We start from the raw sequence: 19,930 nt of genomic DNA, 5'->3' as shown, positions 1-19,930 counted from the left end.
AACTCAAGCCCTCAAAAGTATATATTGATATGGATTCATGCAGATATTATAAGGTGTTCTAAAGATTTTGTACAAAATTACAAACAGTATACATTGAATTATTTTGAAAGCAAAATGTGTGTGGGACTGTGTATCTGTATCATATCCGTCTCGATGTATACACAGTTTTTAAATGACATATATATATTTTAGACAGGCTCTCACCCTATCACCCAGACTGGAATACAGTGGCATAGTCGTGGCTCACTGCACCATCGACCTCCCTGGGCTGAAGTAATCGTCTCAACTCAGACTTCCAAGTAACTTGAACTACAGGTACACACCACCGTGTCTGGCTATTTTTTGTAGAGCCAGGGTCTCACTACATTGCCTGGGCTGGTCTCAAACTCTTGGGCTCAAATGATCCACCTGCCTCAGCCTCCCAAAGTGCTGGGATTACAGTTGTGAGCCACCACGCCTACCCAATGCCATATATTTTACTTTTTATTATTTTTTTTGAGACAGTCTCGCTGTCGCCCGGGCTGGAGTGCAGTGTTGCTATCTTGGCTTACTGCAACCTCCGCCTCCCAGTATCAAGCGATTCTCCTGCCTCAGCCTCCCAAGTAGCTGGGACTACAGGCACCTGCCACCACGCCCAGCTAATTTTTGAATTTTTAGTAGAGACAGGGTTTCACCATGTTGGCCAGGCTGGTCTTGAACTCCTGACCTCGTGTGATCTGCCCACCTCGGCCTCCCAAAGTGCTGGGATTACAGTTGTGAGCCATCATACCCGGCCTAATGCCATATATTTTAAATCATAGTCAGTGTTATAGTGAGTCCATGTTTGAATATGATAGTATTGGCCAACAAATTTATATTATTAATTCATATTTATATTAAGACAGACATTAATGAAACGTAGCTGCATGTGAGTAGTGTGAATACTTCCATCTTAAAGTTTTCTTAGGTTACACATCTAGGTGACGGAATGTGAGAGATGCCTATCTCAACTATCATTTATTGAATTTTGTTATATTTCTTTTGAGATTTTAAAGATAAAATTTAAGGTAAGAATTAGGGATAAAAATTTGAGAAGAATTAAAAACTAATTCTGAAGTATAAGTATGTATAATATATATTTATGTTATATATAATATGTATTTATATATGTTTTCATGTATGTATAGGTGGATTTTTAGGTTTTCATTTTGTTGCACAGGCTGGAGTGCAGTGGCACAGTCCTGGCTCACCGCAACCTCTGCCTTCTGGGTTCAAGCAATTCTTGTGCCTCAGCCTTCTGCGTAGCTGGGATTACAGGCGCCTGCACCACTCCCAGCTGTTTTTTTTTTTTTTTTTGTATTTTAGTAGAGACAGCATCTCACCATGTTGCCCAGGCTGGTCTTGAACTCCTGAGCTCAGGCAATCCGCCCATCTCGGTCTCCCAAAGTGCTAGGATTACAGGCGTGAGTTACTGCACCTGGCTGAGAGCTTATTTCTTAACAACTCATCCAATCAAGTAATTCTTTGCAAATATTTTATCGTTTAAAATCCAGATATTGCAAATTTTTTATAACAATGTCAAAAACTGTTCAAGAATCACATGTGAAAATTTTCACTCTAAAACATGATGTATAGCTAAATCCAATTTAAATGTAAATTTACTGTGGTGTTCGCATATATATGTAGAACTTTTATCTATGTATTGAAAGTGGGACAAAATATGGAAAAAGTTATCAGTGTTTAATACACAGTTTTATGACATTGCTTTTCTTTTGATCAGCACATAGTTTCTTTTTACTTCTTTGCAAATTCCACATCTTTTCTACTAATGAGAAAATATAGGATTGAATCCTAATGGAAAAACGGTAAGACACATACACAGCAAAGTCATAGGATATGGTCGTAAGCCATTGCCATTTCATGACACTGGAAAATATTTCTGTACCAATTATTAAATAATGAAACCATGAGGCAAAATCCTGTGATCCATCTGATTAGCATTTATAGTCATTCCTGTATTTGTGTACATTCAAGAAGGGTTGTGTGTGTCAGTCAAGCTTAAGAGCTGTCTGGACCCTTATCTTAGAGCTCTACTAAGTAGCAATAGCAGCCTTCCCCTCAACATGTAAGACCTAATGCCTAGGTCAGAACATAGAGTAGAACTCCCAGGGAACCTGGGTAGAGTCAGGACAAGAACCACATGGCCTGGTGCTTAGATTTGCTCTTCTCCAAGACCTTAGAGGTAAACATTTGTTGCTGCTTTTTTTGTTTGTTTGTTTGTTTCCGTAGGCATGGATCCCTGAAGTCTGTCCCTGTTACTACAAGAGATTTTGATATCATAATAAAACACTTCAGATATGATGCTGAGTGAAAAAGCAGAAAGGGGAAGACTTGGTTGTGCGGGTACTGAGTTCTTTTCCTTTTCTTTTCTTTCTTTCTTTTTTTTTTTTGAGACCGATTCTCGTTCTGTCACTCAGGCTGGAGTGCAATGGAGCGATCTCGGCTGGCCATTACTGAGTTCTTGAAAAGAGGAGATGTTTGATTAGGGTGAGTGGATTAGATCTCAGTTTAATATCCAATGGGGCCAGACGTGGTCGGATTACGAGGTGGGTGGCTCATCTGAGGTTAGGAGTTCCTGACCATCCTTGTCAACATGGTGACACCCGTCTCTGCTAAAAATACAAAAACTAGCTGGGCATGGTGGTGCGTCCCTGTAATCCCATCTACTTGGGAGGCTGAGGCAGGAGAATTACTTGAACCCGGGAGGCAGAGGTTTCCGTGAGCCAAGACTGCGCCACTGCACTTCAGCCTGGGCAACAAGAGAGAAACTCCGTCTTAAAAAAAAAAAAAAAATCCAATGGAAGCCAAAAGCAAAATGCTGACTGGAATACGTTTATGCAAATCAAGCAAAATGTTAAATAGTTTTAATTTCTGGTATCTTTGTCCCTTCATGGCATTTTTTTCAAACGTGATGGGCAGGAGAGGAGCGCCTAGAGTTACTTGGCTTTTTTCGGGCAATACTGCCATCGTGCGGAAATAGTTTCATAGCATCTGAAACTGTGAGCATTTCCTCCACGTAAACCCCGGCAGTCGCGGAAGGAATAGCCAGTGGAGGCTGAACAGGCCCAAGGCACAAGCTGGCATTCCTACCCTTGTCTCTGAGGTCTGGCAGAAGCAATGGACAAACGCAAAGTCTTAGTGAAGTATCTGGTGAGTGAGGGACCAGGACTGAGCCAGCTGCATCGAGGAAATAAGAATGTAATGGAAAGCCTAAGCAATTATCTAAGCCCACAAGCCAGGATTATCTGTGACTTTATACGTTCATGGAAAAGTCTTTTCTCATAATAGGACACTGATGGTTATCTCAGTTCTCTCAAGGAGGGCAGATAGGTGGCTTTTTTCCGTTGGACATTCTCTGAGAAGGATGGCATTGTTTAGTCCTGAGCAAACCAGTATTTATCTCATCCTAGTGAGTGTTCTGTATACCAGCTTCAAAGCTAGTTCTTCATAAAGATATCCACTCCTAGGTGTGGAGACCTCCAGATACTCCATGACTCATAAATGAAAAATCAACAAGGGCGGCTAAAATTGTATGGGTGACTTGTTCCCCATGACATTCTTTTTCACTGTTTATTATCTCAGTATCTGAATCTTTTAAAAAAGGATGTAATGTTAGTCTGGTACTGTAGTGTGACCTTCCAGTCAAGAGCTTCTTCAGGTAGGACTTCTCCTGGCCTCTGAGGATTCAGGCAGGCATTCCAGGATAAGGAACCTGGCTTTTGTGACATCCTTGACTATACCTAGCTCTTCCTCCAGCTGGTTATAGTTGAGTTGAGTGATGGTCTGTAGACATAGATGCTATTGGCATTCAGGAGTGTCTTAAAGATTTGGCCAGGCCCGGTGGCTCATGCCTATAATCCTAGCAGTTTGGGAGGCTGAGGCAGGTGGATTGCTTGGACTCAGGAGTTCGAGACCAGCCTGGGTAACATGGTGAAGCTCTGTCTCTACAAAAGCAAGGCCAGGCGGGGTGGCTCATGTCTGTAATCACAGCACTTTGGGAGGCCGCAGCGGGCGGATCACCTGAGGTCAGGAGTTCTTGTTCAACCTGGCCAACATGGTGAAACCTCGTCTCTACTAAAAATAAAAAAATTAGCTCGACTTGAGTGCGGTGCCTGTAATCCCAGCTGCTTTGGAGGTTGAGGCAGGCGAATCGCTTGAATCCGAGAGGCCGAGGTTGCAGTGAGCTGAGATCGCGCCACTGCACTCCAGCCTGGGCGACAGAGCGAGACTCCGTCTCAGGAAAAAAAAAAAAAAAAAAAAAAAAGAAAGAAAGAGAGAGAGAGAGAAAGAAAGAAAGAGAGAGAGAGAGAGAAAACAAACAAAAGCGAAAGTGCATCAGTAAGACCAGGTGGCCCAAACAGGGCAAAATGGAAGGCAGCCATGTTTGGTGGCTCCTTTGTCTATGGGTGGCGTTTTTTCACACAAGAAGGGCGGGAGTAGAGGAATCCAAGGTAAGTCTTTTTGACATATCTGGAGCTCTGCTGCCATCGTGAGGATGTTGTTTAACGATACCCTAAGCCATTACAGACTTCTAGTGAGGACTACTTGTTGGGGCAGGTGTGGCCTGGTAAGAGATGGAAGAGGCTTTGCCTTCATGCTGGGAATCCTTGCTTAGTCTCATCTGAGGCTTTAAAAGAGACCTGAGCATTGGCGGTACCTTGGTATAGAACCTGGAGAGTGAAGGTTCTAATAGCAAATCCTGTAAACTTCCTCTGGAAGAACGCTGTTCATTGTGCGAGGATACTGATGCCGCAAGAGACCCAAAGACCCGTAGCAAGATGTGAAAACCTCCTGCCTGTTGGTTCAAGGGGCAGGAACAGGAGACAGATGCCCACAAGAGCCTGCATTAGTCTTTGAGTGGGTTCCTGCAGTCCTGCCCAGACGAGGAACCGAGGCCCCGCCCCACGACTTCCTGTGCCAGGACCGCCTGGCAGGGGATGGTTCACTCCAAACACTCACTCTCCAGGTTCTACACCAAGATACCGCCAATGTCCAGCTCTGTTCTTAGGGTCTTAGAGGAGAAGGCAAGAAGACCTAGCCTGGAACCCACACCTCTTCCATCTCCCCGGAGATCAGACCTTCCGCAGCAGAGAGAAGAACGCTGTTCTCGAGAACAATGTAATGGCGTAGGGGTTCATGAAACTCCGTCCTCACGATGGCAGTAGTGCTCCAGATACGCCAAGAAGCGCTGCCTAGCTCCCTCTTCTCCCGCCCCTTGTGTCTGAAAAAACTCCAGCAAACATGGCTGCCTTAAGTTTTGCCCAGTTTGGGGGCAACCTGGTCGTACTACTCAACTTTCGCTTTTGTTTTCCATCTGAAATCAAACTGAGACCTAAAACCACCCACCCTCATCAGGAATATTGTTCTTTCAGAAATTATATTGACACCTTACCTTGTCTATGGCGTTCTGCTTTCATTATATGCAATCTGTGCAGTTCTGCTCAACATTCTATATCCAGTACTTTCCCATAGTATCAGATTTTCTACCTGAAAGGATAAGTGCGAAGTATCCAAGCTTAAGAGAGAGAATAAAATGCTGGAAGTTCAAGACTTAGAGAAAGGCCTCTCTAGCCACCCTATTTTCCTTTGAGACTCTCAAGATATTCTGCGTTTATTTTCAGTCCTACACTAATACTTGTTTGGGAGTTACAGGAACGAAGCCGGGCCCGCTGCATTTTCTAGAGGCCTAGTACGGAAAAACAGGCAAACTAGGAAAGACGGGAATTTATTGCTGTAACTGGATACAGGAAGAAGGCCGGAGATAATTCCACCAGACCAACTCAAAGTGTTACAATTTTCTTAGTGCTTATATAGGTTGGGGTTATGTGCCTACTGCAGTATAGCATTCGCCTATGTCCATTGGTAACTAATTTTGCTTTAACTAGAATGTCAGAGGCAAAAATAAATAAATAAATAAATAAATAAATAAATAAATAAATAAAAATGCTTGCTAAGTCCAATTTAAAAGGGCCCCAGTACCTTCAAAGTCTGTCTACTGTGGTACTGGAATGATTATTTCTATCTTATCTCCTTTACAGCTTGGTCCGGAGAGCTGCCTTGGACTTTCCAATGAATTCAAACAGTTGCCTCTGTTACCTTGACTCCTCTCAGATTCCGTTGACCCGAGATGGGTCCTGGCACTAGGAATGTAAGACTGTCTCCATTATTTTGGCTTGCTCCAGGTAAGGGAGAAGCCGGTGCAAGGTTCCTGCTGACCATGTGTTTCTTTCTTTTCTTTTGTTTTTTTGAGACGAAGTTTCGCTCTTGTTGCCCAGGCTGGAGTGCCATGGCGTGATCCTGGCTCATGGCAACCTTCGCCTCCTGGATTCAAGCGGTTCTCCTGCCTCAGCCTCCTGAGTAGCTGGGATTACAGGCATGTGCCACCATGCCCAGCTAATTTTGTATTTTTAGTAAAGTCAGGGTTTCTCCATGTTGGTCAGGCTGGTCTCAAACTCGCAACCTCAGGTGATCTGCCGGCCTTGGCCTCCCAAAGTGCTGGGATTACAGGCGTGAGCCACCGCACCCGGCCTTGACCATATGTTTCATTTCTAGCTTTGATGTCTGGGCACAGATTTCCCTTGGTTTAACTATTTGCTCAATATTAAGGCAGCTCTGTAGAAATTTGTCTGTGTAACTGAGGTGCTATGCAGGCCTGCCTGTGTGACTGTCATGCAGGCCTGTCTGTGTGATTGTCAGGGAGAATTGGCCTGCCACAATACTTTTCTAAGCATAGCAATAGAGATAGTTAGGGATAATTCGTATATTACAGAAATTGCCTTACAGAGAGTAACACATTTCTATACTCTCCTTCCAAAACAGACACTTAAAAAAAAAAAAAAAGTCATGTATGCTTGCCGTGGATCTCATTTAAGATTGCAACAGAAGCACTTTTCAATACTATTAAACGGCTTTTTACTCTTTACATATTTTAAGCTTTTTAGTTTATTTTCTTAATTTCCTATTTTTAATTTTTTGATACATTATATTTGTATATATTTAAGGGTACATGTGAAATTTTGTTACATGCATACAATATGTAATGATCAATTCATGATATTTAAGTTACCTATCAACAAAGTATTTATCATTTCTATGTATTGGGTACATTTCAAGTCCTTTCTTCCAGCTATTTTAAAACTACAGAAAGTTGTTAATTATAGTCACCCTACTCTTCTATCAAAGTTTAGAACTTATTTTTTCTAACTGTATGTTTCTACTCATTAACCAACTCTCTTCAGCCCCACTGCCCTCCTGCAAATACACCCTTCCCTGCCTCTGATGTCTGTCATTCCACGCTCCACCTCCATGCCAACAGGTATTTTAGCTCCTACAGATGAATGAGAGCTAGATTTTCCTTTCTGTGTCCGGCTTATTTTACTTAACATAACGATCTTCAGTTCCATCCATGTTGCTGCAAATACATGATTTCATTTTTTTAATGGCTGAAAAGTATTCCATTGTGTATATATAGACTGCATATTCTAGGTTTTCCAGTTCGTTGGTGTATAGTCGTTCGTAATACTCTCTGATGATCTCTTGCATTTCTGTGGTATCAGTGGTAATCTCTCCTTTACCATTTCTGATTTTGTTTATTTGGGTCTGTTCTTTTCTTGGTTAGTCTAGCTGGTGGTTTATCAGTTTCATATACATATGTAAATATACATTCATATATATACATACATATATAAATATACATTCATATATATACACACACATATGTATATGTGTGTGTGTGTGTGTGTGTGTGTGTCTGTATATATATCTCTCTCACCTAGGCTGGAGTGCGGTGGTGTGATCTTGGCTCACTGCAACCTCCACCTCCTGGGTTCAAGCGATTATCGTGCCTCAGTCTCCCTAGTAGCTGGGTTTACAGGCGTGCACCGCCATGCCCAGCTAGTTTTTCTGTTTCTAGTAGAGATGGGATTTCACCGTTTTGGCCAGGCTGGTCTCGAACTCCTGACCTCAAGTGATCCACCTGCCTCGGCCTCCCGAAGTGCTGGGATTACAGGAGTGAGCCATCTCACCTGGCAGTTTTGTTCATATTTTTAAAGAACCAACTTTTCATTTTGTTGATCCTTTGTGTTGGTTTTTCATCTCTATTTTGTTTAGTTCTGCTTTGATCTTTATTACTTACTGATCCGTGTTACTATGGGTTTTTTTTTTTAGTAGAAAATACCTTTTATTTATAAATGGATTCAGAAAATAAGGAAATACTCTCAAAAAGAAAAGCACTGATATAAATGGACCATGTCATAATAAGCACTGATTAAATTTAATACTTCTGATTCTCTTGATTTATGCATAAATCAGTCTTTAGATTCTTGTAAAAGACATAAAGAACTGAATTACTCAATCAATAAACACAATTTACATATTAAATAAAGCACCTTACATCTCACAATTAGAGAACGAGATTTTTTGTTTTTTGAGACGGACTTCTGGCTCTGCTCTGTTGCCCAGGCTGGAGTGCTGTGGCCTGATCTTGGCTCACTGCAACCTCCAACCTCCCAGGTTCAAGCGATTCTCCTGCCTCAACCTCCCAAGTAGGTGAGATTACAGGTGCCTGCCACCATGCTGGCTAATTTTGGCATTTTTTAGTAGAGACGGGGTTTTGCCATGTTGGCCAGGCTGGTCTTGAACTCTCGACCTCAAGTGATCCGCCTACCTTGGCCTCCTAAAGTGCTGGGATTATAGGTGTGAGCCACTGCGCCCGGCGAGAATGAGAACTTTTAATAGGTTTATCAGTCATTTGGCACAAAATCATTTAATATATTAAAGTAGTAGAGATTTAGCCATCCATATCATTTGTCTGTTCAATAAATTTGGAAGTAAACAAATGTTACCAAAATCTTATCTAATCTGAAATTAATAAACTAAACATGTTTAAGCTTCTCTTTTACTCAAATAGGAAATAGAAAGGAACTTACATAATATCCAGAGAATAATTAAAGGCAAAATACATCAAGTCAAATCCTATTACGTCTGCAGATACTTTTCTCAGAGGAAAGCCTTTATCCATTAATGACTTTATTAAAACGCTTATTTATTTATTTATTATCATAAGCTCAACTAAGTGTTATATAAAACAGTTTTGAAAATTAAGGTAATAAGACAGAAAAGAGCTAATCTTACGAAATGTTAATAAACAAATAATCCAAACAAGTGAGAAAAATTGAGTCAAACATTTTGAAAGTGAAGTCACTGGAATAGAAAGCCAAAAATCAATAATCAATGAATTTTAAGCAGATTCTTTGAAATTAACAATAAAATATGTCAGCCTTGTCTTAGTCCATTCAGGCTGCTATAGCAAAATACCATAGCTAGGTAAATTTATAATATTTTATAAATAATAAAACTTACTGCTCACATTTCTGGTGTCTGGGAAGTCCAAGATCAAGGCCTCAGCACATTCATTGTTGAAGGCTCACTCTCTGCTTCAAAAATGGTACCTTCTAGCTATGTGTTCACATGGCAGGAGAGGTGACAAGCTCTCTCAGGTCTGTTTTATTAGGGAACTAATCCCATTCAGTATGACTGACCCTCCATTATCTAATCAGCTTCCAAAGGCTACATCTCTTAATAATATCACGTTGGGGGTTAGGTTTCAACATATACATTTTTGGGAATACAGACTTTTACAACATATCTTCCCACCCTTGGGCCCCCCAAATTTGTGTCTTTCCCACATGCAAAATATATTCATTCTATCCTGATAGCCCCCAAATTCTTAACCTCTTTCTGCAGCAACTCAAAAGTTTAAAGTCCAAAGTCTCATCTAAATATCATCTACGTTAGATTTGGGTGAGACTCAAGGTATCATTCATTCTGAGCCAAATTCCCCTTCTACTCTGAGCCTTTGAAGTTAAACGAGTTTTGTGTTTCCAAAAAACCGTGGTGGGACAGGCATAAGTTAGAAATTCCCATTCCATAAGGGAGAGAGAAGAAAGAAAAAGGGGTAGTATGTTTCAAGCAAGTCCAAAACCCAAGAGTACAAGCAATATTAAACCTTAAACCTGGAGAAGAATCTTCTTTGACTCAGTGTCGTGCCTTTCAGACACACTTGGATGAAGATTGGGCCCCCAATGACTTTTCCGTGCATAGCCCATGCCACAGTGCTCATGTGTTGGAGTCTTGTGTTTGTGGCTCTCCTAGGCTAGAGTTGCACACTGGTGGCTCTACCATTCTGGGGTCTCTGGGATGGCCATGCCCTCATGGTTTTACCAGACTTTGCCTTTATGGTGGTTCCTCCATGGCTTTAATAGGCATTGCCCCAATGGTGGCCCTTTTTTTTTTGAGACGGAGTCTCGCTCTTTCATCCAGGCTGGAGTGCAGTGGCGCAATCTTGGCTCACTGCAAGCTCCACCTCCAAGGTTCAGGCCATTCTCCTGCCTCAGCCTCCTCAGTAGCTGGGACTACAGGCGCCCGCCACCACCCCTAGCTAATTTTTTGTATTGTTAGTAGACGGGGCTTCACCGTGTTGGCCAGGATGGTCTCGATCTTCTGACCTCATGATCCGCCCGTCTCGGCCTCCCAAAGTGCTGGGATTACAGGCGTAAGCCACCGCGCCTGGCCTAAGGGTGGCTCTTTATTGTAGTCCTGTCTCTGTGGGACATCTTTGTCCATGCCCTGCAGCTCTCTGGGGTACTCTTAGTAATATAGGTGGAGGTAGCCATGTCCCTACAGCTCATTTGCTCTGTGCTCCTATGGAGATGGCACTGTGTTGATGCTGCCAAGATTTTTACTGCCTGTGCATTTTAGAGTGGTGGCCTGAACCACATCTGGGCCCACTTGAGACACATCTGATGAGAGAGGAAGCTGAAAAATGCTGTGCCAGAATGCAGGGAGTGGAGACTTGAGGTAGTTCAGGGCAGCAAACATTGAGGTTCCTTGGGTGCCCATGGTCCCTCTTTTGACCTCATTTTATGCCCCAGGTTTGGTATTCTGAGCCTGTGATGTGAGTGGCAGACTGGATGGTCTCTAAAATGCCTTTAGGGTCATTCTCTTACTGTCATGCAGAATAGCATCTGGCTTCCTTCTATCCCTACTAATCTTCTCAAATGGTGGTTTGGTCATACCTTTAGTATTCTCCTCTGAATATGCTTTTTCATTAATTCTTTACAACATAGCCACACTGAGAATTTACCAGATCTTTACATTCTGCTTCCCTTTTGATTATAAATTCTTTTAAATTTGTTTCTATCTTCTTGTATTTTACTACAAGCGTTCAAGAGAGGCCATACTACACCCTCAAGACTTTGCTTAGATATTTATTTCACCAACTTTTTGCTCACAAGTTCTACCTTCTACAAAGCCCTAGGATACATACACAGTTCAGCCAGGTTATTTGCCACTTTATAAGAGGGATGACTTTTCCTCCAGTTTCTGATAACATTTCTCATTTTCACCTGAGACTTCATCAGAATGGCCTTTACCATCCAGATTTCTACCAAAATTCTGTTCATGATCTCTTAGGAAATCTCTAAGAAGATTAAGGCATTATTTACAGCTCTCCTCTTCTGAGGCATAACCAGATCACTCTTAACACTCTGCTCACAGAAACGTAGGCTTTTTCTAGCCTGATCCTTTGCATTCTTACAGCCTCTACCCATTACCCAGTTCCCAAGCTGCATCCACATTTGTAGGTATTTGTTAGAGCAGCACCCCACTTCCTGCTATCAATTTCTACCTTGATTCTTTCAGGGTGCTATAACAAAGTATCTTGGGCTGGGTAATTTTTAAAAACATAATTTACTGAGAATCCTGGAGTCAGGGATTTCGAACATTAAGGTGGCAGAAGATGTGGTGTACAATGAGGGCTCAGTCTCTGCTTCAAAGTTGGCACCTTCTAGCTATGTCTTCATATGGTAGTAGAAGTAAAAGAGCTCCCTCAGGCCACTTTTTAAGGATACTAATCCCATTCATGAGGGCAGATCCTCATGACCAAATCACCTCCCATAGGCCTTACCTCTTAATACCATTACCATCGGGATTAGGTATTTGGGGCAATCATTAAAAAGGTATTTGGCGATCATTAAAAAGTCAGGAAACAACAGATGCTGGAGAGGTTGTGGAGAAATAGGAATGCTTTTACACTGTTGGTGGGAGTGTAAGTTAGTTCAACCATTGTGGAAGAGTGTGTTTATTCCTCAGGGATCTATAACCCGAATTTCCATTTGACCCAGCAATCCCATTACTGGATATATACCCAAAGGATGATCAATCATTCTACTATAAAGACACATGCACACGTATACATATGTTTATTGCAGCAATGTTCACAATAGCAAAGACTTGGAACCAACCCAAATGCCCATCAATGATAGACTGGATAAAGAAAATGTAGCACATATATACCATGGAATACAATGCAGCCACAAAAAAGGATGAATTCATGTCTTTTGCAGGGACATGGATGAAGCTGGAAACTATCATTCTCAGCAAACTAACACAGGAACAGAAAACCAAACACCACATGTTATCACTCATAAGTGGGAGTTGAACAATGAGAACACATGGACACGGGGCGGGGAACATCACACATCGGGGCCTGTCAGGGGTTGGGGGCTAGGGGCTATCCCGATAGCATTAGAAGAAATACCTCTTTTCGCTGCCTGACCGCTGCCATCATGGGTCGCATGCATGCTCCCGGGAAGGGCCTGTCCCAGTCGGCTTTGCCCTATCGACGCAGCGTCCCCACTTGGTTGAAGTTGACATCTGACTGCGTGAAGGAGCAGATTTACAAACTGGCCAAGAAGGGCCTGACTCCTTCACAAATCGGTGTGATCCTGAGAGATTCACATGGTGTTGCACAAGTACGTTTTGTGACAGGCAATAAAATCTTAAGATTTCTTAAGTCTAAGGGACTTGCTCCTGATCTTTCTGAAGATCTCTACCATTTAATTAAGAAAGCAGTTGCTGTTCGAAAGCATCTTGAGAGGAACAGAAAGGATAAGGATGCTAAATTCCGTCTGATTCTGATAGAGAGCCAGATTCACCATTTGGCTCGATATTATAAGACCAAGCGAGTCCTTCCTCCCAATTGGAAATATGAATCATCTATAGCCTCTGCCCTGGTCGCATAAATTTGTCTGTGTACTCAAGCAATAAAATGATTGTTTAACAACAACAACAACAACAAAAAATAGAAGAAATACCTAATGTAGATGGCAGGTTGATGTGTGCAGCAAATCACCATGGCATGTGTATACCTAAGCAGCAAACCTGCACAGTCTGCACATGTATCCCAAAACTTAAAGTATAATAATAATAAAAAAGAAAATGGTTCATATTCATAAAATATCATTCAAGGTCAAGTTTCGTGACAAAAAAATGCAATTCTAATCCCCCAACTGACTGAATGGATCCCCCACTTCTGCCAAAGAGATTCCAAAGAAACCTGAAAAACTAGTTAAGGCCATAACGGGAAGGAAGTAGGTGGTCAGACATGCCTCATTATACCCTCTCCCATTTGAAGTCCAGGCATAACTGACCAGCATGAACATTAAAACAGATCTTGGTCCGGTGAGGTGGCTCATGCCTATAATGTCAACACTTTGGGAGGCTGAGATGGGTGTATCTCTTGAAGTCAGGAGTTCAAGAACAGCCTGGACAACATGGTGAAACCCTGTCTCTACAAAAAATTCAAAAATTAGCCAGGCATGGTGGCATACACCTTAGTCCTAGCTACTTGGGAGGCTGAGGCAGGAGAATCGCTTGAGCCTGGGAGGCAGAGGTTGCAGTGAGCTGAGATTGTGCCACTGCATTTCAGCCTGGGTGACAAAGTGAGGCCACCTCTCAAAACAAACAAACAAAAACAAAGAAAAAAAAAAGATCTTAACACTAACACTAACAAAATAGACTCTTTGTAGCAATAAGATACCAGATTCCAACCTGACTCTAGTATAACTTCACATGATAAAAATGGAAATAAAAGTATTTTACCCCAGAGTATTTTTTTTTTGCCCTATTTTGAAATAGTCCTGCAAAGTCATTGGGAAACATTTGCATCTGTAAAGCATCTCATTAACATAAGTAGATCTTTCCTGTTCCAGGCCTTCCCAAACCTGAAGAGATTAACTGAGAATCTAGCACCTTTTAAAAGTCTAAATAGAAAATATTTGCCATCTATTATCTCTAAGACTAGCCACTTTTGAGACTTCATCTATGTAATAAAAACCTTGGTCTCCACAACCCCTTATATTAACCCAGACATTCTTTTCAATTGATTCTGGGTCTTTAGAAAATAACTTAACTCTTCCAAGCAATTGCCAATCAGAAAATCTTGGAATCCTCTTTTGACCTGTAAGCACCCACTTTCCCCTGCTTTAAGTTGTCCTGCCCTTCTGGACCAAACCAGTGTATACCTCACATGTATTGACTGATGTCTTATATCTCTCTAAAACATAGAAAAGAAAGCTGTACCCCAACCAACTTGAGCACATGTTCTCAGGACCTCTTGAGACCATGTCTTGGGCCGTGGTCACTCATATTTGGCTTGGAATAAACCTCTTTACATATGTTACAGTTTGGCTTTTTAAATCAACATTAATTGGCACCCTATATATGGGGCCTCAGAGAAGACTCAGAACCCTGAAAGAGTCACCCAAACCCAGAACTAAGGTACCAGTAGGGGCCCATTAAAAGCCCCCCAACTCCAAGCTTCTTCTTGAGTGAAACTGGTAAGTCCTCCTCAGCCCTGAACCTCTTGCTCGGTTGACAGTCCTCTGGTTTATTCTGATCTGGTTCTTTTCCTAGGAAGTTGATGTTCAGGATCTTAATTTTGATTCAGAGGTGCATTCTGAAGGATCTTTTCCATTGCCTCTTTCTCCCCAATTAATCTCACTTGGCTTGTTTGTGCATTTGCTTGAGAAACTGAACTGTCCCTTGTGTAAATCAACGAGAGACTGAACTTCTCAGCTCCACTCCACTGAAACGCAGACTACAGTTTGGTTCCTCCCTTAAAGAAAATAAAAAAAAGGGAAACAAATAATCAAAGAATGAGGAAATACAAAGATAACGACCCCCTTTTGGGCATGCTGTTTGGTTTTACGATGGCTCTACTTGCAAGCATTTGTGTAAATGGAAAAGTTTGAAGGCATACCAGGTTTTCTAATACTCCAGTTGGTTACATATTATGGTCTATTCTTGTGCACATTTTAAACTTGCGGCTAAATTACATCAAGAAAAATTCAGAGGTCAAAAGTCGACCTGCGACTATAGAGTTTTTAAAGTTTTATGTGTATTTTCTCTATTTTCTTTTCTGCCTGCTTTAAATCTGCTGTTATTTTTCTACTGGGGTTGAGATAAAAACCACTGTTTGCATTCAACCATTTATTTTTCTTTCGTTTTATCAAACTGGTGAGTTTGTATTTATCTCATGGTTAGAGTTCTGAAATAAAAGCTATAAGATCTTCGTTTCTATGTGTGTGTATGTGTGTTTAGGTATGTTTGTGTGTATGTACATGCATTTTTTTAATGTGTTGTGGCCACAAAGTACCAAATTGGCTTTACAGTAAAGGAGTACTCATAAATTAAGTAAATAAGCCCAATGCTTTTCCAGTTCATGTGACTTAAGTAAATCTTTAACAAATAAGCCTACTTTAAAAATGTCTTCTGAATTGTCAGCACACATTTTGTCTAGATTTACTGGTCAAGCGGTTTTATGTTTATCTCTTGCAGATATTTTATAAGGTGTTAAAGTTTGGCACAAAGGATATGGAAGTATAAACTCAGCCCCAAACCTATGATCTTTGTGTAATTTTTGATAAATAAGGCATTTTACATTGTTGGTCTAATGAAAACAGCTAAATCCTGAGTTATCAGCAAAAAAACAAAAAACAAAAAAACCCCAACATTTATTTAACTGTAAATTTCATACTTAGTTAAACACCTGATATTTACAGGCTATAAAACTGGTTAACAGAGAAATAACTTTAAATGATGACTAGTTTTGTCTGACATCACAGTTTTCATAAGTACTCTAGGTAAACTATTAAAAATAAATAGTCAAATAAATGCAATGGAATAAATGTTTATAAATAAACTTGTCCTGTAATTTTAAACTCTTAAAGTTATGTTAAGTTGAATAAGAGATAATTATTAAATATCTGGATCATGTCCAATTGTTTTAAAAGATTATATATACAAAAACATTTTCAAACAAATTAATTATAAAATGGTTTTCATCTATAAAATGCTCATGTGACAAACAATTTAAGATTTCCTATTTTCTAGGTCTTCACAAAAAATTAAGGTTACTAAAAATAAAAATTGAATTGAATATATAATTCTACATATAAAAAAATGCCAAAGAAAGGTGTATTCTGATGAAAATAAGAAAAATTATAAGACATAAAAATGTGTTCCTAATAAAAGGAAAATAATTTTTGTCTAATTCAAAGGTTACTTTGAAACAAGGTAAAATGAGCTGATAGCTAGTAAGTAAAAGAAATGTAAAGAAAGCTATAGCTATAAAAGCAGTACTTTTGGTAATAGAGTTTAGAAGGAAAATAATTTTGTGTGAAAAAGAATCTTGTATGATAAATTTTTGTCCTAGAATAAAACATAAAGTTCAAGCATGTCATAAATAGTATGTGTGATTCATAATAGGGTTCATAAAAAACAGAATTTATAAAAGAAATTTTGTATGTGATTAAGTTGGCTATACTGGAAATTATTTATAATCATCCTTCTAGAAATTGTGCTTTGATACTAAAAGTACACTAATATAAAACTAAAGTCTTGGTTAGAATATATTTTCTTAAAATATTGAGTTACTCATTGAAATTGCAAGAAGTTTTAAATTTTTAATTATGTAACCATTTTCAAACTTGAAATTTTTGAGATTGATATCTTAGAAGTTCAAATTCTGCTGTACCCTGATGTTTTTAGCCTTTCTCTCTTTGAGAAGGCCTGGGATGCAGGTTTAACTTTCAGGTTATTCAAATAAGCTTCCCATAAGGAAAAAATAATTGCTACCATAGGTCTTTTATGTTGTTGTTGTTTTACTTTTTTGGTGATTAGCCTAAGGAACAGCGATTTTACATTTTATCGAAATCCTGTGTTTTTTTAATTAGGTTTTTAAAAAATACTTAACTAAACTTAGAAAGGGTTAATGTTTTTATATTTGTGTAACTTCCTATATTGTTGTTGAAGTCTTTTGATTATGACTCTTGTTAAATGATTAACTATTATTTTATAATGTTATATGGTTCTGTTTTAATAAAATATTTTGAGACTTTTAACGTTTTTGACAAATATCCTCAAAATCAAATCCCAAATTAAGTCTCTGACTTGGACTTACTGCTGGAGGCTTATTAAAACTATAAAAATTAATCACCCTAAGGATATAGAATCTTTCCACAGCTGCCAACAAGTCATAAACTCCAGTATCACCACCGCCAGCCTAACAATTAGACATCAGTTGAGAGACTCCCTCTAACCCCACTTAAAAAAGGTCTGTATGAAATTTTATTAACTAACCCTTGTGCTGTTAAGTTGCAGGGCTTTGACTCCTGGGTACATGTATCTCTTCCGAAAGGGAACCCTGATGCCTACTGAATCTTAACAGTCAACGTTGATATCTGGCATCAAATTCAAGTTGACCAAAGTTCCATCTTCAGACCTTGGAGAAGATGACAGTCAAAATGAACTGCTTTCATGTGACACTGGACCAGGCCTATATACAAAGGCATAAATAATCATTGAATAATGTTTCCTCTATCTAAATATAATTTGTTCTATGCCTTACTAGATAAATGTTTAGTTACCTATGAGTTTTCTTTTCCTGCCATTGTCAGAGCTAGGCAGGGCTTAAGTCCCTTTTGTTTAAACATTACTAACTTGATACATAGCTTGCAAAATTGGGTAAAAAAACAAAGGTTACTTTTTCGCTCTGTCTCTGCTTAATATCGCTGAAATTTAAAACTATTTAGAATCCCACTGGCCCAATCTATTTTCAATGCTAATGCTCCACTGCTAAAACTATATAAGCACCTTCCCCCTAGGCTCAGGCACTATCTTGGAAGAGGTAAGTGTGTAAGGTTGATTTTCGAGCAACAAAATTAATTTAGATCTTCCAAATCAAAAATGGGCACACAGATGCCCAAATAGTTGGCAAAATAAGATACTTTACCTCCTGGACCAGTATGTGGTCCCTTTTCATCCATCCCAACCATAATTTCTTCTTTCTCGTAGAATTAAAAGAAAATTGCAAAGAGGATATGAACATACCTGGTAACAAAACCGCCTGGGTATAGTGCTCCCAGTTATGAGATTTATGCAGATTGTTATATAAAGTTTTTAAAATCAAACACCTTAGGATAAACTATTAAAAAGACTGCCAAAAGCATTGTGACACAACAGAAGTCTCTAAATTCTGTAGCTTAAAAAGTTTTAACAAAATACTTATGTTTTGCAAGCTAATTGCTACAAGTCTATAACTAAAACATGTATTAACTAATGTCTTAGGTCTCCCTAAAATATATAAAACCAAGTTGTAAACCAATCACCTTGGGCACATGTTCTCAGGACCTCTTGAGACTGTGCCTTGGGCCATGGTCGCTCATATTTGGCTCAGAATAAAATTTAAAGAATATTTTACAGAGCTGCGTTTTTCTTGTTGACTTTTTCATAAAATATAAAATGTTTGAGAAAGGCACTTCTCAAGTGGCCAAGTGAGGATATTCTAGCTTAATGCGTAGAATTTACAGCTAAGTCAATTTTGTAACCTTGCCTTTTGACTTTTGTTTCTTGACGCTTACATTACAAAATTTTAAGGTTTGATAAATGCCTGCTCCACTTCCATTCCCATCTGGCCTAGAATATTTAAATTGGCTGTAAGTCTTTTGGCTCTAAATCTGTTGGCTGTGAGTCCCCACCAAGGGATAGGATGGACCCAGGGCAGATAACCACACCACCCCAGCAATGGTATGGGACAAAATGATAGTTTGGCCATTGATGTTGCCTCTGGGAAATTTTTTTTTTTTTTTTTTTTTTTTTTTTTTTTAATGAAGACTTGCTCTGTTGCCCAAGCTGGAGTGCAGTGGTGCATTCTAGGCTCACTGCAACCTCTGCCTCCTGGGTTCAAGTGATTCTCCTGCCTCAGCCTCCCAAATAGCTGGTATTACTGGCGTGCACCACCACACCTGGCCAATTTTTGTATTTTCTTTTCTTTTGAGACAGAGTCTTGCTCTGTCATCCAGGCTGGAGTGCAGTGGCATGATCTCGGCTCACTGCAACCTCCGCCTCCCGGGTTCAAGCAATTCTCCTGCCTCAACCTCCTGAGTAGCTGGGATTATAGGCATGCACCACCAGGCCCAGCTAATTTTTGTATTTTTTGTAGATATGGGATTTCACCATGTTAGTCATGACCTCGTGATCCACCTGCCTCAGCCTCCCAAAGTGATGGACTATAGGCGTGAGTCACCACGCCTGGCCTAATTTTTGTATTTTTAGTAGAGACAGGGTTTTGCAATGTTGGCCAGGCTGGTCTCGAACTCCTGACTTTGGGTGATCCACCTGCCTCGACCTCCCAAAATGCTGGGATTACAGGTGTGAGCCACCACGCTTGGCCTCCTCTGCTAAATCCTGACCAGAAAAATCAAATTCTAACCCCCAATCAACTGAATTCCCCTCCATTCATCTGCCAAGGGGATTCCAAAGAATCCTGAAAAACTAGTTCAGACCATGACAATCAATATTAAAACAGATCTTAAAACTGACAAAACAGATTCTTTGTAGCAATAAGATACCAAATTCCAACCTGACTCTAGTATGACTTCACATGATAAAAAAGGAAATAAAAATATTTTACTCCCAAAATAGGTCTCTTTGACATATTTTGAAATGGCCCTGCAAGGCAATTGGGGAAATTTTGCATCTGTAAAGCAGC

At 40.0% G+C, this 19,930-nt stretch overlaps 1 protein-coding gene across 38 annotated transcripts in view; it reads left to right on the top strand.

The window, feature by feature from the left end:
• LOC102128946 (small ribosomal subunit protein uS15-like) overlaps positions 1-18,643 on the top strand; it is a 127,039-nt gene extending 108,396 nt beyond the window's left edge. For 21 of the 38 annotated variants that reach the window (XM_074029413.1, XM_074029412.1, XM_074029407.1 and 18 more), the window contains 2 exons: positions 2,269-2,382; positions 6,078-13,122. In XM_074029413.1, coding sequence (XP_073885514.1) covers positions 12,552-13,121 — 570 coding nt within the window. In that variant the 5' untranslated portion in view covers positions 2,269-2,382; positions 6,078-12,551 and the 3' untranslated portion in view covers position 13,122. Of the gene's footprint in view, positions 1-192; positions 316-2,268; positions 2,383-2,432; positions 2,527-6,077; positions 13,123-17,535 lie in introns of those variants that run through there. The other 17 variants (XM_074029414.1, XM_074029409.1, XM_074029410.1 and 14 more) reach the window with 7 other exon arrangements.
• Positions 18,644-19,930: the final 1,287 nt, after the last annotated feature.

The sequence above is a fragment of the Macaca fascicularis genome, chromosome X (assembly GCF_037993035.2).
Source record: "Macaca fascicularis isolate 582-1 chromosome X, T2T-MFA8v1.1".
Taxonomy (NCBI): domain Eukaryota; kingdom Metazoa; phylum Chordata; class Mammalia; order Primates; family Cercopithecidae; genus Macaca; species Macaca fascicularis.
The sequence above is the reverse complement of the archived record's forward strand: the minus strand, read 5'-3'. Positions and strand labels throughout refer to the sequence as shown.